This window comes from Bos taurus, chromosome 6 (assembly GCF_002263795.3).
Source record: "Bos taurus isolate L1 Dominette 01449 registration number 42190680 breed Hereford chromosome 6, ARS-UCD2.0, whole genome shotgun sequence".
In the NCBI taxonomy this organism is placed as follows: Eukaryota; Metazoa; Chordata; class Mammalia; order Artiodactyla; family Bovidae; genus Bos; species Bos taurus.
This window is the reverse complement of record NC_037333.1, coordinates 65,612,440-65,637,204: the sequence shown is the minus strand read 5'-3', so window position 1 is coordinate 65,637,204 and position 24,765 is coordinate 65,612,440. Positions and strand designations below refer to the sequence as shown.

At 39.9% G+C, this 24,765-nt stretch overlaps 1 protein-coding gene across 2 annotated transcripts in view; it reads right to left on the bottom strand.

The window, feature by feature from the left end:
- The window catches only part of GABRB1 (gamma-aminobutyric acid type A receptor subunit beta1), a 453,062-nt gene that overhangs the window by 427,494 nt on the left and 803 nt on the right, over window positions 1–24,765 (bottom strand). The window contains exon 3 of one of the 2 annotated variants that reach the window (NM_174544.3): window positions 24,426–24,493. In NM_174544.3, coding sequence (NP_776969.1) covers window positions 24,426–24,493 — 68 coding nt within the window. Of the gene's footprint in view, window positions 1–20,540; window positions 24,494–24,765 lie in introns of those variants that run through there. The other variant, NM_001102374.2, reaches the window with a different exon arrangement.

Below are 24,765 nucleotides of genomic sequence, written 5' to 3'. Positions count from 1 at the left end.
CAGAAATTTCTATTTCCTTGTTTCAGAAGAACCCAACCTGCACCAGGGTGACATTCTACTCTTCTCATTCTTCTTGTTCTCATATTCAAATTTCTTCTGATTTCCACTGGAGTTAACTATACCCTCTAAACTCACCCTGGTCCCAAATTTCTCTCTGCCTCCCCTTCTTTTGCCTTCTCTCGACATTTCAATTTAGTTCAGTTTATATAAGAAAGTGTTCTGTCTAGCTCTCTCATTTGCCTCCCTTGATTTATCTTAACATTTTGCATCTTCCTGTCCACATGCGTATCCCCTAATGAATGATGCAAGCTGTTTTATCCTAAACACTTTGTCAAAAAGAGTCTGTCTGGCTAGGGGACTCAGCACTCAGCAACAGACGTGGCACCGGGCAGCTGCTATGTTTCCACCAGGATAGCTAATTTTAATCACATGGTATTTAAGTCCACTGAATGCTTTGGAAGCTAATCCATAAAGGGACAAATACACTGATAGGAAGATTCATAATGCTATGATAAAGTCAGAGAAGAGAGTGAGAGAACTGAGCTGAACATGAGAAGGCACAGAATACAATCAGAAGGATCAGCAGAACCAGCAAGAGGCCAGGAACAGGGTTTGTGCCTCTGATGAGTTCAAAGCACTCATTGGTTCAGAATTCCTCTGCTTCACCACCTCTGGTACTTTTTTAAGTACCAGACCACAGCACAAACTGGGTCTTAAGGCCATGCCATGCCCTGCTAAGTCACTTCAGTCGCTTCCAACTGTTTGCGACTCTATGGACTATAACACACCAGGCTCCTCTGTCCATGGGATTCTCTAGGCAAGAATACTGGAGTGGGTTGCCATGCCTTCCTCCAGGGGATCTTCCTGACCCAGGGATCACACCCATGTCTCTTATGTCTCTTGCACTGGCAGGTGAGTTCTTTACCACTAGCACCACCTGGGAAGCCCCGGAGTCTTAAGGCATATTGTGGGAATAGAAGCTTTATGCTTCCGAGAATTATGCAAAACAACTTTAATTGGTGGTCCGTATGTTTTGAATGAATTGTGCATATGCTACAGGGTTTGAATTGCTGGATAGCCCCTCTACCTAACCCTTCAGCCCCACATCTGGATAGGCACATCCATATTCATCATGAGTCTGCAGCCTTCATGGGAGTTCAGGTAGGAAGCTAGAGGAGGAAACAATGATCATGCTTTACTACCACGCTCTTGTCCTTCTTTGCCCTTAATTCAAGTCTTCCCATATTCCTTCCCCATAGTGGCATGGTTTCCATATTGTTTCTTTGAAAAGAAGGGGCCTCAGGTTTATTCAGCACCCACTAGATACCAGGTTTTCTGCTTCCCATATGGTGGTTTTAATGACATTTTCTGTATAGCTAGATGTCAGCTGGCATCCTTTGAGAATGAAATCAATTAACCCAAGCCCTTTATCCTTGTACTATTCAAAGTCCAATGTTTTCCCTGGGTTTTCTGTACATGTCCAGGTACATTTTCATGGTCACCTCTGGCTCAGATCTCATTTCCTCTGAACTCTTATCATCATTCAGCTGTTAAGTACCTGGCTGTTCTCTTCCCTGTACTGCATGATGACCCAGAGGTGGAACTTGGCACTATAAAATCCGCCAACAAAATATTTCTACAAATAATAGGATTTTTTTTTAAAAAGTGAAGAAGCAATGAGGTTTTCTATCAAAATAATGAAAAATACTATAATATTGAATAATAAAATCTGTGTTTGAGTCCCTCAGCCATTCTAACACTGGGAATTATTAGCTAAGAACTTCAATTTTTTTGTCTAGTTTCTCAGCATTGTTGGTTCCAGTCTTCCTCTTCATCCTAGTCCTCTATTATCTATTCTGTCCTCAACGCTCCCTGTATTACTTATTACTCCAAGAATTTTAGCTCTTTTTCCCTTCTTGAATCTAGACATCTGATATATTCCTAAAAGTCATTAATATTTCCCCTAAACAAAGATTATTTCAGTTATTCTGGGTCTTATCCTTTAACGTCACAGAGTAATTGGTGTTAGCAGCTCAGTCATGTCCAACTCTGTGTGATCCCATGGACCGCAGCCCACCAGGCTCCTCTGTCCATGGAATTCTCCAGGCAAGAATACCGGAGTGGGTTGCCATTCCCTTCTCCAGAGAATCTTCCCAACCCAGGGATTGAACCCAGGTCTCCTGAATTGCAGGTAGATTCTGTATGATCTGAGCCACCAGGGAGTAATTGGTAGAGCCTTTAAAATCCCAATCCCTCTTCCCCTACTTCCCTCCATTCTCAGCAAGTGCAAAGGGCAGCCCAAAGATTTATTTTCCTACCAATATAAATTATGCCTCCCTGCTTGAGAAAGAAAGTGGCTTGCATGTGTGAATGCTTCTTTTTTTTTTTTTCCTTGATCCAACATCAGAGATAAGGATATTAACAGAGCATTCATACCAGGGCATGCCAAGTAATGACCCATCCCTTTTCCACCATGCTGCTTTTCCAGAACAGATGGTGGCCAGAGGAGTCTCTATTCACTGCTAAATTAAGGAAATATGGGGTAAAAGAGGATAGAAGGGAAGAAAAGGTAGAAGAAGAAAGAGGAATTATCAATGATCTTGAAATTGAGTTTGTGATGGAAATGTTAATTTTTTTAATGTATAGTAAGAAGCAGAGAATGTGAGGAGTCAGAAGATAGAATGGTGCATTTGCTGTTAATTTGCTCCTCAACGTAAAGGAGCCAGTTTGGGGAAAAACAGTCTTTATCCCAGTGATATTCTACTTTTGGCAAGGCATTTCCAAAGCAGCTTTCCAACAATGAAGATGGGCAAGTGTCTCTAGATTCTTCTTGAAATTAAATTTCATCGAAATTATTTTTGCTTCCCTGAACTTTTTTTCATTGGCCTTTATTTTTCCCTTTGTATCTGAATTTCCATAACAAACAAACCTCTTGGGGCTTTCTAATTAGCATCTTTAAAAAAAATACATGTATTTACTGACTAACATGAATCTTTCTTTTCTACAATATCTCCAATAAAATCAGAAGTTAAAGGGGTTGAGAAGTTACAAAACAATGTATTGGTCTGATGATTTCAATTATGAAAGCCATTCTGAAATTATGTATTTTCAGATCTCAGTAAACCTCACAATACATGATGCTAAATTACAGCTTTTCTTGAAGCCGACTTTGTGTTGCACTCACCCCTCTACGTCCAGAACTTAGTCTTATCCTTAAACCAAAGATAATAAAGTTCTGATTTGACCTGACCTTTGTGTGGCTGATGGAGAAGGCAATGGTACCCCACTCCAGCACTCTTGCCTGGAAAATCCCATGGATGGAAGAGCCTGGTAGGCTGCAGTCCATGGGGTCTCGAAGAGTTGGACACAACTGAGCGACTTCACTTTCACTTTTCACTTTCACGCATTGGAGAAGGAAATGGCAACCCACTCCAGTGTTCTTGCCTGGAGAATCCCAGGGACGGGGGAGCCTGGTGGGCTGCCGTCTATGGGGTCGCACAGAGTAGGACACGACTGAAGCGACTTAGCAGCAGCAGCTGCAGTGTGTGGCTGAGCCTGTGTGGGACCCAGTCTTTAGTGACAGCACAAAGACAGTTAACTGCTTAACTCCCTGCTGAGACGTAAAAGCAGATTATTCTTTACCTGCGAAAAAAATGGAAGTCACCCAGTCACGTCCAATTCTTTGTGACTCCATGGACTGTAGCCCACCAGGCTCCTCTGTTCATGGGATTTCCCAGGCAAGAATCATGGAATGGGTAGCCATTCCCTTCTCCAGGGGCTCTTTCTAACCCAGGGATCACACCCTGTCTCCTGCATTGCAGGCAGATTCTTTTACCATCTGAGCTACCAGGGAAGCCCCAGGGACAAAGAAATGCAGCAAGATCTATATTGGTGATCAGCAGTACCATGTACTACATAAGGTAGTACCATGCCTTATGTAGTACACACACACACACACACACACACAAAATCAAGCCTGTAATGGCTTTAGCAGAATTTAGTGTTCTCTCAGCCTCACTTTGCATTTTTTGAAATACAGCAAGATAGTTTATTTCAAGCAAGTTCCTTCTCCCTAAACTATGTCCCATGAATGTCTTCTACTTTATAAATATACTATCCTTCAGCAGTAAATCCTTTGCTTTATATTTCTATAGAAGCAAGCTAAGTGATTGTTATTTTGACATCATTCCAACCAAGCCTGAAGAAAAAGAGGTTTATAATTTTTTAATACACGCCTTTAATTTTTTTAAATAAAGTTTTAAAATGTATATTCCTTCAGGAGACAGAAAAATGAAAAATCTCTCCTGTAAGCGATGTGATAATAATAACTTGCTATTTTAACCTCAAGATGCCACATGCATTTCATAATGTAATCCCCCAGTTCTGAAAGGACAGTGATGAAATGTGACCTTTACACATTCCTGTTTGATTTCTCTCTCAGTGTTCAGTCGGAAAAATAAGAAAAGCTAAATATACCTGAGCCTCTTCTGTCTTTTCTAAACCAGAAATGGGTTGTCTAATTAGCTTCCCTACTCTCCCCACCAAGAAACAACTGGCATGCTTCCCCCTTCCAGGGGTTGATGTCTGCCCCCGTTAGAGAATTCTGAAGTGGAGGACAATTCTTTCTTTTCACTGGCAGGAAATCCCGTAAATTGAAAAATAACAGATTTCAGATTTTCTGAGTCTTTGTCTTGGACTCCAACAAACAAATCCCCTCTGCAAGCAAATCTGACAGGAAAAATGCTGTGTTGCCTGTTTTATGAACCATGACAAGGAGAGCAAGGGAGGGAGAAACAAGAACCTGGGCTCCCACCAAACAACCCTCTCCTCTGGTGAGAGTCATTTTTTTTCTTTCATCTTCCATCACAAAAAAATGAAGAGGTAAATTTCTGTCCAGGGAAGTAATTCCACAGAACTGGAGCAAGAATACCAACTACTCCTCATGCTCCTGCTTGTTTTGAGGCCTGAAATTCAAAATTCAATTCTTTTTGGTGGGATTCTTCTCAAAAGAAATAGAAGATATCTCTTAAGAGCACAATTCAGACCAGAGTAAACTCTGAAATGGAAAGAAATGATTGCTGGATAAAATGACAAGGGGAGGGACTTCCCTGGGGATCCAGTGGTTAAGACTCCAGGCTTCCACTGCAGGGGGCACAGGTTCCAACCCTGGTTGGGGACTGACTAGTAAGATCCCACATGCCAAAAAGTAAAAAAAAAAAAGATAAGGGGAGTGTGATATTGCGATTTATAATAAGAAATATATACTTGGTCCTCCTATTCCCCACCCCCCTAACTTTTATCAAACAACTCATTAAAAAAAAAAAAATCCTTCAAATGTCTAAATAAAGAGTGAAAGTGTTAGTTGCTCAGTCATCCGACTGTGACCACATGGACTGTAGTCCGTTAGGGTCCTTTATCCATGGAATTCTCTAGGCAAGAACATTGGAGTGGGTTACCATTCCCTTCTCCAGGGGATATTCCTGACCCAGGAATCAAACCTGTATCTCCTGCTTTGCAGGCAGATTGTTTACCATCTGAGCCATCAGGGAAGCCAAGGAAGGGTGGGGGTAGGGGGTGGCGGGAGGAGGAACAATGTCTTTTGTTATGTTAATGAGATGACTTTGAGAAAGTATCTAAAGCTGGGGACTGATGGCCAGCACAGCCAACTGAGTAACTAGAGGACTGGAACTTCTAGTCCCCTCCCCTGACCACCAGGGAGAGGAGAGGGGCTGGAGATTGAGTTCAATCTACAACAGCCAATGATTTAATCAATCCTGACTATGTAATGAAGCTTCCATAAAGATCCAAGAGGAAAGGGATTCAAAGCTTCCCAGTTGGTGAACACTTGGAAACAGGGGAGAGGGGTGGACCTGAAGAGAGTGTGGACGATCTGTGGCCACTCCCCACACCTTGTCTCCCGTCTGGTTGCTCCTGAGTTATATCCTTTTATAATAATTGGTGCTCTAGTCAGTAAAATGTTTCTCTGAGTTCTGTGAGCTGCTCTAACAAAATATAATCAAACCCAAGGTGGAGATTGTGGGAACCTCTAATTTACAGCTAGTTAGTCATGAGTACAGGTAACAACCTGGTCTTGCAGCTGGCATCTGAAGTGGGGAAGGGGACATCTTATAGACCTGAACACTTAATCTGTGGAATCTGATGCTGTCTCTGGATAAACAGTGTCAGAATTGAGTTGTGTTGTAGCACATTCAGCTAGTGTCCAGAATATTGCTTGTTGTATGTGCTGGGGAGCCTCCCAGTCCCCTCTCCCCATACACACACATTGGAATTAAGTCCCAGGACCCAAAAGAGGGTTAGATGTGTGGTTCTTAAACAGGCTTGATCTCTAAAAACAACTCTAAAACAAATCAGCTTTCCTGTTCTCAATTCTTTATCTGACCCCATGGACTGTAGCCCACCAGGCTCCTCTGTCCAGGGGATTCCCCAGGCAAGAATACTGAAGTGGGTTGCCATTCCCTTCTCCAGGGATCTTCCCTACTCAGAGATCAAACCTGGGTCTCTTGCATTGCAGGCAGATTTTTTACCATCTGAGCCACCAAGGAAGTCCCGTCTGTGAAACAGAGATATTAGATATTCCTATCCCAGGTGGCTCTTGTAAAAACTGATGTCAAGTATCTATTTTGGAACCTGATACATAATACATTTCATTATATTTTAATAACTATTCCTATTCTTGACATTAAGGGATTTTTTTCCTGTACGAAGTACAGAAGTATACACAGACCTGAAATGAATGCATTACATTTAAATTCAGTTCAACATGATTTTACACAGCCTACCCCATGCAAAAAGCACTTATCAGGCAAAGTCTTCAAGACACTCCCATTACAGAACACCCTTGGCATTTGAGGATTTAATGTCTTCTGAATCTCCTCTTCACTAACCACCATGAAGGTTAGTGACATGGCAAAATAAGATATAAGTGTGAGTAGGATAAGGTCAGTGTATGCGCTCAGGCACTTCAGTGTGTCCAACTCTTTGTGACCCCATGGAATAGCCCGCCAGGCTCCTCTGTCCATGGGATTCTCCATGCAAGAATACTGGAGTGGGTTGTCATGCCCTCCACCAGGGGATCTTCTTAACCCAGGAGTCAAACACGAGTCTCCTGTGTCTTCTACATTGGCAGGTGGAATCTTTACTGCTGAGCCAAGGGGAAGCCCAGTATAAGGGCAATAAGTTGGTTGCTCCAGAAAGAGCCACTGAATTAATGATAGCCCAGTCAAGTGCCCCGTCACTATCTCTAAGTGTATGGTTGTAGTCTTCTTTGTGAATTATATGTACTCTGTGTGTTAAGTTGCTTCAGCCATGTCCGAATCTTTGACCCCATGGACTGTAGCCTACCAGGCTCCTCCGTCCATGGGATTTTCCAGCAAGAGTACTGGAATGGGTTGCCATTCCCTTCTCCAGGGAATATTCCCAACCCAGGGATCGAACCCAGGTCTTCCACATTGCAGGCACATGCTTCACCGTCTGAGCCACCAGGGAAGCAGGTGATCAAAATGTGGGGATTTTTGAAGATCTTACATAGATTGTTAATATCAAGTTAAAGTCTTAGAAGTTCAAATCCCTCAATTGGAAAGGGTCTTTAGTTCAGTTCAGTTGCTCAGTTGTGTCCGACTCTTAAGGGTCTTAGTGAAGCATTATTTCTCTGGTCACCCTCTTGCCTTTGGATAAAGAGCTCTATAAGCCAACTAGGACGGATATAATCATCTTTTCTTGTTCTGAAGGTTTCTAAGGATGGACACTTCCCAGATACTCTCTGTAGCTGCTTCCAGCATCTTCTCACTCATTACAGTCAAGATGTTCTTCCTTATGTCCAATTTAAACTCTGCTTCTTTCTTCAAGTTAAGAGTTTCTCAGAAGAGGCATAAAATACATGCTCTCTTCTTATTTTCAATGAGCACCTAACAGCACTTTAAGTAATATCTTGCATGCAAATAGGTTGAATGTGATTTAAATCAGTTAACGGGTCAAATGCTTTTGTAAACCTGAAGACATTAATCAAGCTACTCCTTAACCTTTACAAAGTTTAACTCTGGACTAAATAATATTAATTGCTAATACATTTCATCCTAGGACCCATTTTGTCAAGTATTAATGCCTCCTAATCTTCAAAACTTCTCTAGTTAAAATGTTTTCAGAAATAACAATGTTATATGATCTAATTGATTTAGTGACCTAACTACCACACATAGACCCTGAAGTCAGTCTACCTGGGTGCAAATCACAGTTCTATCATTTACTAGTTGTACAACTTTGGGCAAGTTTTTTTTTTTTAACTTTTCTATCTATGCCTCAGATTCTTTATCTGTAAAATTGAGATAATAATGATACATCCCTCATATGGCTGCATTATGGATTAAGTGGGTTAATATTTGTAAAATGCTTAGAGTGGTACCTGCTTGGTAGAAGTACTCAGTAAGTATTATTATTATTACTAAGACTCCAAGATAATTTTTTAGGCCTTAAGATTCACACCTGATTAGTCTTCGTAATACTATCTTTACAAACTTCTTTGTACTATTTTCCCTATGTGGAATATCCATCACCTTCCTACCTAGATTATTCTCCTCTTGAACATCTCAGCTTGGTAGTACTTTCTCTATGATGTCATAAGTTAAGATCTCATCATTAGGGCCCATTTTTAGTGTTAATTGTGGTCAATAATGACCCTATGAAGACTGTTATCTTTTAATAACCTACTCTCTCAATGATATTCTTGGCTGTTCCTTGAATGAATAAAGTAAATCCTACAATTTTTAATAACACTTCCCAATTCCTAGCAAATCTCTTTGCTCTTATAATACTCTTGATAAACAAAGGTGAGCTGATTGATGATATTTTTATGTTTGATTATCTCAAACTTTAGTATAAAAACTCTTATTAGGTTATTTACTCTACCTTACATCCATTATTGAAGTTCATATAAGGTGCTCATAACAGTGACTGGTACATAATATGTGTTCAGTGAAGGAAGGGGAAGGAGAAGAGGAGAGGGAGGAAAATGAAAACGATAAAGAAGAAAATAACAGATATTTCCCCAAATCAGACAACATATTATCTCATTGAGCCTTCAATGACTTAAGAAGAAAATATAATTTATCCCCATTTTAAAGATGAAGAAATTCAGGTTTTGAGTAGTGTAGGGTGATCATAAATCCTGGCTTTCCCAAGACAGTGTCAGTTTACACTTCTTGATCCAGGTATTGTTAATAGTGCTCCTTTTCATTCTCAGTGGTTCATGTTTGGATAATCAACTATATGATTATTCTAGAGTTAAAAATATTAAGGTAACAGGGCCTGTAAGTGCAGGGGCTGCAATTAAAATAACATCAACTCCAGAACCCTCATTGTCTCAGCTAAGCTCATGGAAAAACCGCATAACCCATTTCTTTCACAGACTAGGAAGTAACACAAGATGTGAAAGTTAGAGAGGTATGGGGGACCATACCTCTTTACAAATTTTAAAATGTGAGAGGTCTCAGAGTGAGCACCAAGAGAAAATGATCAGGAGGAAAGGTGTGAGAAACTCTTTCCATTTTTTTTTTTCCTGTCAGATGTCACAGAATAGTTTCACAATTAGAGGTAGTACTGTGAATTTCAACTGCCTGATAAAAATCCCAGCACTGAACAAAAATATCATTATATTTGATTATGCAAGATGTGAATTAATGTTATTCCTGATATCCTAGCATTAAAGCAGGAGAAATTCATTACCAGCCTAAGAGATAACAGTATAACAATAAAACACCAGTATTTAACATTCATAATAGTTTACAGTTTCATATCACATATACAGAGCACATATTTGTATGTGATTTAATCTCTTTTGATTCTTCCTGCTCCTTGAAATAAGTAGAACAGACACTATTATTTCCATTTTACATGGACCTGAGAATCAAAGGGCTTAAGTAAGTCATGAGATTCATACTTGAGAGTATAAATTAGAATACAATCTCATCCTGACATTTTAAAGTGATTTAAATTATTTAAATATAACTTGACAGAAGCATATTCAAGGGGAATGTACTTAAGGAGAAAAACTGAAATTATGTACACCAGATGGGGAGTGTCTGGACTTAAAAAATTGCCAGTGTGCTGCCCACTAGACACTGATTTTAACTATGCAATTCATCAGGTTATTAAAACTGTGAGATATTATTGCCACCTGGCCCCGTCAGCATAGATACTATGCCTTCAGACAATGGAAGTGAATTTGTAGATTTCACATCTTGGGCTACAGAATGTTGAATATCACTGTCAGATAAAGCACAATTCTTTCTGAGTGAGGAGCGGACAGCAGAAATGCTGGGTCAGCACATCTCACTCTGCAACTGCGCTGAACTCTTTTGTATTGGTTCCCAAAGTAAGGAAACTGCTGATTCTGGGAAAATATGAAGTAAGTTCTGTTTCCCCACTTTTTCCCCTATTCTTTTCTAGTCTTTCTCTTAAGCAAACTTGTTCTGTCATTCAATCATTCATTCACATTGGTGCAAATACAAGAAATAAATACTAGCATGATTAGTGCCTGTCTGGGAGTTATTTGCCTTTCATCACGAATCAAAACAGAGGATATCGAGATCTGATGACAGTATTTCGAGCAGGTAGCTTCTGAAACCACCTTCCATAGTTGTTTCCTACCCAACTACTGAAAGGGGCCCACATTTCCACTCAAAACTAAACCTCCGGTCAGTGAGATTGAATAGTATTGAAAAAGAATAGTGGAATTTGTTTGGTTTGAGGTTGGGCTCACATATCTCTGTCCATTCTGCACAAGCCAAAGTACAAATCCTTTAAAATGTGTGAAAGCTCTATGGTAATGAGGCAAAAAAGATCTTCATGACCCAGATAATCACGATGGTGTGATCACTCACCTAGAGCCAGACATCCTGGAATGTGAAGTCAAGTGGGCTTTGCTGCTGCTACTGCTGCTAAGTCGCTTCAGTTGTGTCCGACTCTGTGCGACCCCATAGACGACAGCCCACCAGGCTTCCCCGTCCTTGGGATTCTCCAGGCAAGAACACTGGAGTGGGTTGCCATTTCATTACAAACAAAGCTAGTGGAGGTGATAGAATTCCAGTTGAGCTATTTCAAATCCTAAAAGATGATGCTGTGAAAGTGCTGCACTCAATATGCCAGCAAATTTGGAAAACTCAGCAGTGGCCACAGGACTGGAAAAGGTCAGTTTTCATTCCAATCCCAAAGAAAGGCAATGCCAAAGAATGCTCAAACTACTGCACAATTGCACTCATCTCACACACTAGCAAAGTAAAGCTCAAAATTCTCCAAGCCAGGCTTCAGCACTCAGTGAACTATGAACTTCCAGATGTTCAAGTTGGTTTTAGAAAAGGCAAAGGAACCAGAGATCAAATTGCCAACATCCACTGGATCATCAAAAATGAAAGAGAGTTCCGGAGAAACATCTATTTCTGCTTTATTGACTATGCCAAAGCCTTTGACTGTGTGGATCACAATAAACTGGAAAATTCTTCAAAAGATGGGAATACCAGACTACCCGACCTGCCTCTTGAGAAATCTGTATGCAGGTCAGGAAACAACAGTTAGAATTGGACATGGAACAACAGACTGATTCCAAATAGGAAAAAGAGTACGTCAAGGCTGTATATTGTCACCCTGCTTATTTAACTTATATGCAGAGTACATCATGAGAAACGCTGGGCTGGATGAAGCACAAGCTGGAATCAAGATTGCCGGGAGAAATATCAATAACCTCAGATAAGCAGATAACACCACCCTTATGGCAGAAAGTGAAGAACTAAAGCGCCTCTTGATGAAAGTGAAAGAGGAGAGTCAAAAAGTTGGCTTAAATCTCAAAATTCAGAAAACTAAGATCATGGCATCCAGTCCCATCACTTCATGGTAAATAGATGGGGAAACAGTGGCTGACTTATATTTTTGGGCTCCAAAATCACTGCAGATGGTGACTGCAGCCATGAAATTAAAAGCTGCATATTCCTTGGAAAGAAAGTTATGACCAACCTAGACAGCATATTCAAAAGCAGAGACATTACTTTGCCAACAAAGGTCCGTCTAGTCAAGGCTATGGTTTTTCCAGTGGTCATGTGTGGATGTGAGAGTTGGACTGTAAAGAAAGCTGAGTGCCAAAGAATTGATGCTTTTGAACTGTGGTGTTGGAGAAGACTCTTGAGAGTCCCTTGGACTGCAAGGAAATCCAATCAGTCCATCCTAAAGCAGATCAGTCCTGAGTTTTCACTGGAAGGACTGATGCTGAAGCTGAAACTCCAATACTTTGGCCACCTCATTCGAAGAGTTGACTCATTGGAAAAGACCCTGATGCTGCAAAGGATTGAGGGCAGGAGGAAAAGGGGACGACAGAGGATGAGATGGTTGGATGGCATCACCGACTCGATGGACATGAGTTTGAGTAAACTCCAGGAGTTGGTGATGGACAGGGAGGCCTGGCGTGCTGCAGTCCATGGGGTCGCAAAGAGTCAGACACAACTTAGCAACTAAACTGAAACTGAATGAGGCAAAACTATAATTCAGCAAGTTATGCTTATGTCTTATGACAGGGATTTTGAACACAGTAGGGCAGATGTCTGTAATATTTCAAAAGTCTTTCCCTTCCACAATTTCAGAGAAGCAGTTTGTGAAGTTCTGTTCACACTTCACGATAGCACACCTTGCAGGGGTGTTTCCCAAAGTAGGGTAGACCTGGATGTAGGAGATATGCACTGATAACCCACTAAAAACGGAATATGACTTTCCAGTTTTGTGAGTGCCTTTCAGTCTTCAAACTTTTCATCCTGTCCTCGTCCTCTGTTTCCAACTTTGAAACATCTGAAAATCAGTTCCCTCCAACATGAATCTTCATAGTGAATCTTCTTTGTCTCCTCTCATCAGCCTCAACTCCAAGATCAGTTTGAACTGGGATTTTTGTTCTCTAGAGTGTTCTTTCAGGATGTGCTGAATAGTGTGTGTGTGTGTGTGTGTGTGTGTGTGTGTTGCAGGTGGGGGTGAGCAGAAAATTGGCGATGTCAGTGGGGGAAAAAAAAATCTCTTTTCTCCATTTAATGTGGTAGTTGATTTAACACATTTACTGGTTATGACAAATGTCTGTGTGGGTGTGGAAGTTTCAGACAAAAGTTGATGTTTCAAAGCAGATATTCATGTTTAGGGTAAGGATACATTTACAGCAGATATGACTAGATAAGATAGATATAATGGATATTATATGCTTCCATAGTAAATATATATTTCTGAATTAGGTATTTCATTTACTTTATATTTTCAAATGTGATTAAGCTCCTTGGTTATCATTTAAAATTTAACTTGGCTCCTCTAAAATCACCCCAAATGCCTGAGAAAACCTTTTTCATATGCTTCCTTTTATGTTTTACTTTTCTTCTATTTAAATGCTATTCACTTTGTAGTCATAAATCCAGTTATTCTTTGTAATTTCTTAAATGTTTCCAGAAATATTGAAAGTCCAGTACCAACATACAGATTACATTTTGAAAAATGAAATGAATTCACTAATTTTTAAAGACAATGAATACTTAAGTGTGTATACATATATATGCATATATATGTATTTTGAGATTTGTCATGAAATGATTTTGTGTCTCTAAAACTGGCTGTGCCACCTGATAAAGTTGTTTCTATGGAAATGGCTCATGATTCACGATCAACATAAAAGAAAATTACATATGAAAGTATAAGGTAGAGCTGACAGAGGAACTATTAATTTCTGAATTAGAAAATTTAAACGCTGAATTCAAATTTAAATTATTACTAACACTTTTTTATGTCTAGAAAAATTCTTTTATAATCATAATAAATGTTATTAAGTCTCTATAATATGCTAAGAACTACATACAGAGCCTAAAGAGTATAATCCTAAACTTCCTGTAGCTAACATCGTGCTGAGGGTAGGAGGTGGAAGACAAGGCTAATAAAAACTGTATATGAACTGAAAGAAAATCATTGTTATATTGGGTCTTTTGTCTTTTCAGAGTCTCAGACTTTTCAGAGTTTTGCTTCTATGCCCTAGACATTCTTCCTCCAGTAGATTCCTCTTCCGTGTGGCTACAGACAAGACTATAGAAGAAAGATGATTTCTTGTGGATTTTGAAGTAGATCTAGATCCGTTTGGGTGGAAAGAGATTACAGGTGGGAGAAGGGAGAAATGATGGCATCTGACATGAGAAAATGTTCTAGGCACAGGTAGGATTTCAAATAAATGTCATTGAACTGTCTCTATGGAAACCACAAAGGGGTTTCTCTTGACTAGAGAATTGAATATCATTCTCTTGAAAATAATAGATCGAAAGAAAAAGAAACAACCTCTCCATGAGTCACAGAGGGTTAGAGTAGGCAGACATCCTGAACTTTCAACAAATCTATTCCTCTACCTTCAGGAAGGTTCCCAAATAAACCTTCTCATTCAAATAGGATTTTCTCTTAGCAACTTCCCGATGAATCCATTCAGCAACCAGAAAAAGACTCTGGGCCTCTAACTTTCTGGTTGCATCCCAAGGACCTTAACCCATACTCTTTCTAGGGATTGCTAACAGCTACCTTCTGTCTCAACCCTCTTCTGTTTAAGTCTATTTCTCTATCTGCTTCTCTGCCTTCTTTCTCTGAACTCAATGACACAATCTATGAATAAGCCTTTGCTTAAATAGGTATCCACTTACCAGGAAACCATTTGTGGGGATAGGGCTCTGTTGAAACCTTGTTTCAACAAGGTTGTTTAAAATCAACCCCACCAAACCATTCAAATGTTTCTGCTCTTCTGTAAAGCTCCTGGGAGTCACTTTTGAATTTTCTGGCAGCTAAGCTTCATTTCTGCTGGCCCCACTTGTGCTGTCTATTATACCCCGTCTCATTTCAGTGCCAAATGCACTTTCTACAAGAACTCACACTGCTTTCATGTGATTTCCCATGGAAACACAGTGTTCCAGAAGGACTCTGAATCATTCTACGGACTCAATGGAGAAGACAGCAGATGCTGTGTAAGTGAGTTCCACACAAATCTTTTTTTCCCCTGCCTATAGAGTTTTATAAAAGCAAAGGAAACAGCATACAAAGGTCACTTCTCTAGGGCATTTTGAAAAGTAAGTTCTCAATCTTATCAGGGTCTGGGTCCTCCTAGATAAAGAACAATGTTGCTATAGATTAAAGTTGACTGCACTGAACATTTCTCTGTCTTTGGCCAGCACCTTTTCTCCAAATCTCTAACCAGGTCATTCCAGCCACCACATGTATGGGCTCAGAATTTTTCCATGTAGAACTTGCCTTATTTGTGAACTGAACTGGAAGGGTCACCAAGAAACTAGTTTTTCTCAGGATAGGCCAACCTCCAAAATATTCTGCCTCTATATTTCCACAAGAGGGACTTCCCAGGTGGCTCAGTAGTAAAGAAGCAAACTGTCAAGGAAGGAGATGCAGGAGACTCGAGTCTGATCTCTGGGTTGGGAAGATCCCCTGGAAGAGGAAATGTAACCCACTCCAATATTCTTGCCTGAGAAATTCCAAGGACAGAGGAGCCTGGCGGGCTATAGTCCATGAAGTTGCAAAGAGGGAGACACGACTTAGTGACTGAGCACGTTCCCACAGTATCTTGTAACAACATGCTCTGATATTTTTTCTAAAAGAATCTGTAAAGACATCTACTTTAGTGGTAAACAAGATAGCTGGTACTTCCTTTCCTGTTTCCCTCCCTGGGCAGATGGTACCATATGTGCCCATCATTCAATATGGAAGTCATAGGGCATCTTAGGCTCACTGTCTTTCTAACTTCCAATATCTAACCACTCACAAAATCCCTCTTATTGACTTGTTTGAATCTTTTTTTCCTCTTCCTCTCCATTCCTAAAGCTACTGTTCTACTTGAGGCATTTACCATCTGATATGAAGTTTAAACCCCCCTCTAATGCTTCTTAACTAGAAATGTTTGCCCCTGCTTTAGCCTTCTCTACTTTACTCTCCAGGAAGCCATCAGAATGATCTATCTGAAAAATAAAATGTAGCAACCTGTTAAAATCTGTAGCAGGTTTCCTGTTTCAGAATTAGGACTCATTTCCTTAATGCACACATTCCATCATTTCTTTCTGTTTCTCTGCCTCTCTAACTCTGTCTCGTTCTCTCTCTCTCTCTCTCTCTCTCTTTGTGTTTTTAAAATGAAAATGTAAAACGTGTAAAAGTTTTAAAAATCAAACAATTCAAAGGGGCATATAAAGAACACTAAGTATCCCTCCAATTCATACTCCTAGTGCTGGTTCCATTTCCAAGAGGCAGCCACTGTTACTCATCTCCTGAGCATTCTTCCAGAAGTGGTCAGTGCATATACTATATATATGGAGAAGGCAATGGCACCCCACTCCAGTACTCTTGCTTGGAAAATCCCATGGATGGAGGAGCCTGTTAGGCTGCAATCCATGGGGTCACTAAGAGTCGGACACGACTGAGCAACTTCACTTTCACTTTTCACTTTCATGCATTGGAAAAGGAAATGGCAACCCACTCCAGTGTTCTTGCCTGGAGAATTCCAGGGACGGGGGAGCCTGGTGGGCTGCTGTCTATGGGGTCACACAGAGTCAGACATGACTGAAGTGACTTAGCATAGCATAGTATATATATATACACACACACACACACACACACACACACACATATATATATACACACATACATACACACACACACACTTCTAAAGAGGGTTCTTTTTACACAAGTGAGAACATTCAATAACACTGTCCTACATCTTGTTTTGAGTATCCTGTTTCATCTCTTGACAATCTTCCCTGTGCCTTTTAAGTTCTCACAATAGTGAATGACCTGTAGTTCCCAGAACACTCCATGCTGTTTGCAGGCACACTTGCCAATGCTTATGCCCTTCCTTTTGCTTGGAAAGTATTCTCATTTGCAGCCTACACAGGGTGCTCACTACTAGTCCTCTTTAGGATTCACCCCAAGTATTAACCCTTTACCATTCCTTAGAAACTACTTCTCCATGCTTCCACAGGACACGGACATGCATATCTCTATCACAGCCCCTACCGCATTGTTTTAAAATCACTATTTCTACATTCTCCTCTACACTATAAAATATTTGAAGATATGGTACACGTCTTAGTCATTTTTCCATTCCTAATACCGAGTTCATGACACGGTAAAAGACTAACTGTTCAGTATGTGCTGAACCAAAACAGCCCACCATCAAGGTAACTATGAGTGTTTCAAAATCTTCCAAAAAGGAAAAAAAAAATTACTTCAAGTATAGAGATCTTTGTTTGTTTGTTTTTTAAAGACTATAAACTCCACAAAGACAGAGACCTTATCTGCTTTAATTACTAAAATGGTTGAATGCGTGCTTTTGGGAAAAGGCCTTTAATCTTAAATATGCAAAACAATGACAGTTTTATTGGGATTGTAAGAGACAAAATACACTCAGCACTTAATGGAGGTGTAGAAGAAAAAAAAACTATTAGCAGAAAAACAGAAAGGAATATGAGGATTTTAAGAAGGGGATACTGAGTTCACTAAAGAAAACCTATTCATCTTTCACTCATCTATGACCAGTCTTTTTTTCCTAAGTTATCACCACTGATAGGAATTAATTTAAAACCTTTCTTGAGCATTTCTGTCAAGTGCTGAGTAATATATTGTTTTATGCTACTGACTATAACTACTTTCAACAACCAGAAGTCAAGAGACTTCATGAAATGCATGATCTTCTGAAAACAGAAGTATTCTAAAATGTAAAAAGTCAATCCTGCTATTATGAAAAATAAGATTCAGTGTTCTGAAAAAGTTATGGGGGAAATTGTATTAACATTTAATCAACTGCAAGGGTATAGCATTTATCTTTCCACCATCCTCAAGTATGATAATGGCCGTTTGAGTTGTTAAAACTCAAATCAGTTAAAAACATTTAATATTTATTTTTCTTTTGACATGTTTTACCTTCTCTGATAATGCAAGATTTGATTCATGTGTGTTTTGAGAGTGCTATCAAGAACTTAGGGGGTCTGCCATGACAAAAACAAATATTTATAGAATTGATACTAAGCGATGTTCAGCTCAGGTGACATCTCGGCTTCACCTCTTGCTCCCAGACCACCTGATGGAAAGATTTTAGGTGATTTGGGTAAATCCTTTGGGATACCCATATCTTGGAAAGTAAAGTTCTCCTTCTGTTTCACATTGTGCTGACAAATTTGTTAGTTTGTCAACAGTTGAGCAAAGTTCCCCATGTGAATACAACGGACAACACTGGATGGAAACACTTCAAATACACTCTTGGCTCCAAAGTGCAATACAATATAAACCCAGCATCATTCAAATCTCATTTTGAATACCATTGATTCAACATTTCTTGTTGTTGTCTTTAGGAATGTGTTTAACTAGGGAAAAAATGGATGATTATGTCATAACCAATTAAAATGGCAATCCAAGGGGCCCCAGATTGCACACAATCATTACAGCAATGTTCCCAGGCAACACCTGGAGTTTGCAGTCAGTGGAATTCAATAAATGCTTGTTGACTGACACATCTACAAAAGAACAAAATGGAATAAGATGAAATCTAACAGGAGAATACAGTGGAGAGGAAGAATCTGCATTTTGGCAGAGTCTAAGTTTCTACAGTAGATATTTGAACTGAAAAAGATTTAGTAACTGGGTCATTTACCTTCATTTTACAGAAGAAAAACTTGAGAACTGGAGAAGTCAAGGGAACTTACTCAAAGTCCCAAAGCTAAATACCAGCAATGTTTTCTTACTTGCCTCACAAATAGGAGCCAGGTTCTGGAATCAGGCTGCCTGGGTCTACAGAAGTTAGATCTGTAACTTCTGAGTTATTAAAGATATTTAATCTCTTTCAACCTAACTTTCTCCCTCTCTCAACCTCAGTTTCTCCTTCTATAATGGGGGATGGTGACTACAGAGACTTCAACAGACACGAGTTTGAGCAAACTCTAGGAGACAGGGAAGGACAGGGAAGCCTGACATGCCGCAGTCCATGGGGTCTCAAAGAATTGGACATGGCTTAGCGACTGAACAACAAACAAAATGAGTTACTAATAAAAGGATTTGATAACCATGTCTTCTACATAGGATATTCAACAAATGGCATTCAACAAATGCCATTATTTATTTTCATTGTACTACACACTTTAATTCCTAGTCTGGCCATGTAACCCTAGGAATATAGTATTTCAAATGTAACTTCAAACTTTAAAAAATCTGGATAGGTTTGCTTTGATGTAGCTTAGAGAATAAAAAGATCTGTTATCTCCAAACAGAAAGGTAAAGGGAAGTTTTTCCTCTTTGAACTTCTCTAGATGGTACAATATTATAACCCAGCACCTAAAAGTGAGACCTCGTTAATAAGAGAAAAACATTTTTATATCTTTAACTGCTGATATCTGTTCATGCCTTTAAATAGTACTGACCTATTTACTCTATTTGCAAAGGAATTCTGTTATAACCTCAGAAAATTTACCGACAACAGCAAGAGTATGTTTAAGCTATTTTATAAAGCTATTGCAGGCTCTTAGTGAGGGGAAACCCAGTTTGCAATGTTCTTTATTCTGAAAAAGAAGAGTCACTGGTGCTCTGTAAAGTCGCAGGATAGTGTTGTGCAAGTTGCTCTGCTTGGTAACATCTTCATGGCCATCATTTAAGGTTGGATGACTCATAAGTACTGACACAGCAGGACTGCGTATCAGTTTTAAGTCGAGCCCTACCAACAAGGCTCTTGTCTTTATCCTGTTCCTTATCATCAATTACTACACTAATTTTTGCTTTTGAGCACAGCTACCTGTTTGACTACCCAGAAATTAATTTGAAACTTAATTTGAAACCTTGGAAAAATACCATCTTTAGAGAAATTTAAAAGAAAAAAAAGGTTCATTTCTTAATAATGTTAGGCCTTGGAATAATGTACTGCAATCTTGCTTCTCAAAGTGCTGTCTGAAAGTGAAAGTGAAGTTGCTCAGTCGTGTCCAACTCTTGCGATCCCATGGGCTATAGCCTACCACACTCCTCCATCCATGGGATTTTCCAGGCAAGAGTACTGGAATGGGTTGCCATTTCCTTCTCCAGAGGATCTTCCCAACCCAGGGATCGAACCCAGGTCTCCCACATTGTAGGCAGACGTTTTACCACCTGAGCCACCAGGCAAATCCTGGTGCTGTCTATGTACCAGCAATTGATAGCATCTGGGAGTTGTTAACAATGTAGGATATCAGACCTCACCCCAGACCTCTGAATAAGAAACTGTATTTTAACATTTTGAAATCCCAGAATGGTTCAGATAAACATTAAAGAATGAGAAGCACTGGCTTAGAGAAATGGGGGAGGGAGATTTCTGATAGGTGGTTACTGTTGGGTGTCATCAGGAGGGTGGTAACTAGACATAAGTGAGACATAAATGAAGTGTATACCAGAAACGTCTGGAATCAACTATTAAAATAACAGTGGGATTTAACAATAGAGGGTATTTCATAAATAAGTTTTTTTTTTTTTTCTGGGGTATTATTTAGACAATTAAACTCATTTTAGTTTTTTGAGGAGGTGTTCTTATGTCAATTTTAATGCCTATAATAGCATTCACTGTGGCATCTATGTATGTATGAAGGAAGGAAACAACGAACACACCATAGGTATCCAATCCTGGGAACAGTTTGGGTTGAGACCTACACTGGATTAGAGCTCAATAGATGTGAAATCTTCTGGGGGTGGCCACTCTCAGACCACCATGTTTTTCGATGGGAGACAGAGAGTTGCATGGTTGAAGCTCCTCTTTGATGATTAGGAGCTACCTCTTTAATAAGAAGGAACAGCTAGTCACTGGAATCAAATACAAGGGTTCAACCTTTTGTTACAGGTATTTAACATCATGTTCCTTCCAATCAATTGCTTTAAGACTTGCTTATTATTATCTGTGTTTTATTGGACTTTTAATAGTAAATGTTAGTGGTTACTTCAAGGCAGTTTCTGAGGATTTCTATCTCTTTTTGTTCCAACTGCTCTTTATTCCTCTTTGATCAGCCATTTGTGTATGTGTTTGTGTATGTGTGTAGATATACAATTTCACAGAAATTGTTAAAAAAAAAAAAAGGTTTGAGAGATTTAATTTAAAACACATGGAAATCAGTAGCTTTTTAAAGATGACTGTTTAGAAAATAACCGTACTGTAGTTGCTATCACAAGCACAATCTATCCCATGATGCCAAAAGAAAAAGTCCTTTCTGATTTAATCAATAATATTTTTGCCTGAAAAGAAAAGTCCTGCTCTCAAGTATAGATTTTTTCCCTGCATCAGAATTATTCTTCAGAGGTTTTCCATTCACTGTTCAAAACCAACAATTCTTGATTATAGAGATTCTTGACTAACAGAGCTCTCTATCTCTTTTTTAAATTTAGGAAAAATATTTTTAAATCCTGAAGGACATGAATCAAAAATACTCCTGATGTGACGTTAGTCTTTAATGAAACACAATGTTAGAAACCAACCTGGAATTATATTTAACTTAGCATAGCATACGAAAAGAATAAAAGTTAAAAGAACCTAGTTTTCAAAACAGAACATAGTTTTCAAAAGCATTAATGTAATGTACAGTTATGTCATTTTCCCAGTTGTGGAAATGGGTGGGTAATAATGGTAATGAATAAAAAATATAAAAATGAGTAATGTTTTAGCAATGGATTTTAATCTGAATTTTCTTTAAAACTATTTTTATTATATGCAATATCCAGTCTTAGTTGTTATTTTATTGAAAATTCCCTATTAAATAATCTCAGAAGTTATTGCCTATCAGGGTTCTGAAACATGCTCAATATAAAAGCAATAAGTCTTATTGCTCATTGACTTTTCAACTCTACTGTCTTGTCTAAAAATCAAAGCACATCATAGACAGTGCTGTTAATCAGGGCTAACTATCCAGATTGTGTTTCTATAGAATGCTTGATCCTAAACTCCTCCTCGTTTCCATTTTTTTTTTTTTTTTGGAGTTATTTGCAATCTATACATTTCAATGCTTTGTCATTGATGACAGAAGAAAAATTAAGTAAATGAAGTTTTATTTTTCTATGTTCTGCTGCTGCTAAGTCGCTTCAATCGTGTCCGACTCTGTGCGACCCCATAGACGGCAGCCCACCAGGCTCCCCCGTCCCTGGGATTCTCCAGGCAAGAACACTGGAGTGGGTTGCCATTTCCTTCTCCAGTGGTTTCTATTTTCCTATCATGTCTCTAACACCATTGTGGAAAGGTAATGGGTAATCTGGTAGAATGTATTTTTTAATGGTTTATCTGTTGGGTGAATATTTTTAAAAAATCAAGTACATACACACATGGTACAGTGAATAAATAGATTTTCTTAAAATATTATTCCATAATAAAGAGCTATTTCCTATGGTAAAGCAATTAAATTCAATATTTTTTTTCTGAGCCTCTGTACAAATTCCACTGAACAACTGATTATACAGGCCTTTTTTGTTATGGTGGTTGTTTTGGTTAAATAGCAACTTCCTATTCCATTCAGTTTTGTTTATGTTTTTAAACTGAAAAGTTGTTTGTAAACATAGTTAACAAAATTATACATTTTAAAAATTCTGAAAAGCATAGTTCTCTGAAAAGCAGACCACTAGCAAAGACATTGTTTGCCTTTTGAGCTTTCCCAATCTTCTCCTATTTTATAAATGATCTGTGTGGGTGCTTAGAAGGTGCCAAATAAATGACTGAAAAGGAAAATATTTTCATCATTTATCTACCTGATACAAACAGCTTGTTAAACTAATTCATTGCCTAGTTTATCCAGTCACAATGACATGGATTGGGTATGGTTTGTATATGTGCCCATGTTATTATATTCCTCAGTATCTGTAAATAGTTCCTTTGGGGTGCTTTGTAGCAGGGACATGTATATGAGAGAATATTATAAATGAGGCTATTAAAAACCTTTTCCAAGTCAGAGAATATTCATTGTGCATTGATATTTCAAAATTGTTTTTCTAATACCACCATCAGATTAAAATACTGTTTAAAATAAGCTACTTAAAGCAGGGGAAGGTACAACTATAAAATACAAAATGTAATAGTCACACTTTTAAATCTACTTCAACTCAATATATTTTAAATATATATATTTCTTCCCTGACATACCCTAAAAAAAGAAATTCTTAAGCCTTAACATGCTAAAATAAAATGACACAATAGCAATGAAATGAAATGAACTGACAATTCATTTAGCCTATCACTCTATAGCCTTTACAGCTACACAGTGATAAAATTCCCAAAGGCTTTAGTCTTTAAATTATTAAGGCTATCTAAATTTCCACTGCCACAATACATTTTTTTTCCCGTAAGTGGAATGAAAATGGCATTTTTCTCAGGTAGATCTAGCTGTTCGCTGGGTGGTGTCTTCTAGAAAAGCAACAGGCTTTCCCCCCCTACCTTATAAGAAGCAACAGTTAGAAACTCTAACTAGAAAACTGCTACCCCACAGTGGTTGGAAACAGCCAATAGAGAAAGAAACACTATGATTTCAATCGATGTTGAAACAGCTTCAGAAGGAAGGAGACAATATGAAATAAAAGAATGTTAACTCTTCGCAATGAAAAGATTGCGCTATGTTCACTACACGTTACTATCGCCCTCTCCCTTGCTCTCCCTTTTCCACAGTAACTGATCATCAGGCTTTCCTCCGCATGCTTCGGTGTCTAAGGCAAAACAAAGCAAAACTCGAACCGTTTGATTGCAACTTAAACTCTCAAGATGCAGCAAGACAAATTCATCAACCTCCACGCGGGAACAATGCAAGCCTCTCCCCAGAAGCTGGCTTGAGTACTTTCGTATAAGCCAGCCAGCAGGGACCGTGGTCTCAGCCTGTTGCTCCTGCCACTCCGTATGCTAGGGCCCGGAAAGGGAGAGGGCACTAGGAAACCTCATGTTTGTGCTCCGGTGCTTGGCGGCGGGCCCTGGGCGGGGGTCTGGCTTGTCCGCTGCGGGGATCGCGACTGGCGAGGAGGTGGCTGCGGACCACTGTGCGGGGGCCCGCGGGTGCACGCCACCCGGCCGCCGGCAGATGGTGCCCTGCGCCTCGCAACACCCAAGGAAACCCTGCGAAAGTACCGCTGACTCCGCCCCACCCGCTCCGGCGGAGCCACAGTCACCCGTCCTTCCCCAAATAGTGCCGAGCACGTTTCCTCCTCAACACCCGCAGTAGCCCGTGTGTGTGTTGAAAATACAAACCAGGGCCAGCAGGGCGTGTGTGCCAGAGTAGGGAGCGCGCTTGGAGAGGGATCCCTGGGCCCGGGCGAGGTGACCGCCAACCAAACGCAGAGGGCACGGGGACCGGTCCATTTCGCATCTGCGTAAGCGCGGCGGCCGGGCCAGTAGCGAGGCCACTCACCATGTTCACTTCGGAGACCATGTCTATGCTGGCGACATCGATCCTCATCCCGACGTCCACGGGGGGCCCTGCGGGGGACAGGGGCACATTGTGGACATAATCTCAGAGCGGCCACAGGCTGGGGAGGGGCAGAGGGCTTCCCTGCGCTTACTACATTCTGAATGGGTTCCCACCACCCTCATCCCTCCACCCCGTTGCAGGGGACAGCCCGAGAGAACAGGTGTGGGCACACGCATGATGCAGTGACTATGCAGAGGGTGTGTTGAGCCACGGAAGGTCGGCTGTGCCTCGGGTTCATCCACCTGAGCCTAGGGGTCCGGCGTGTGTGTGAATGTGAGTG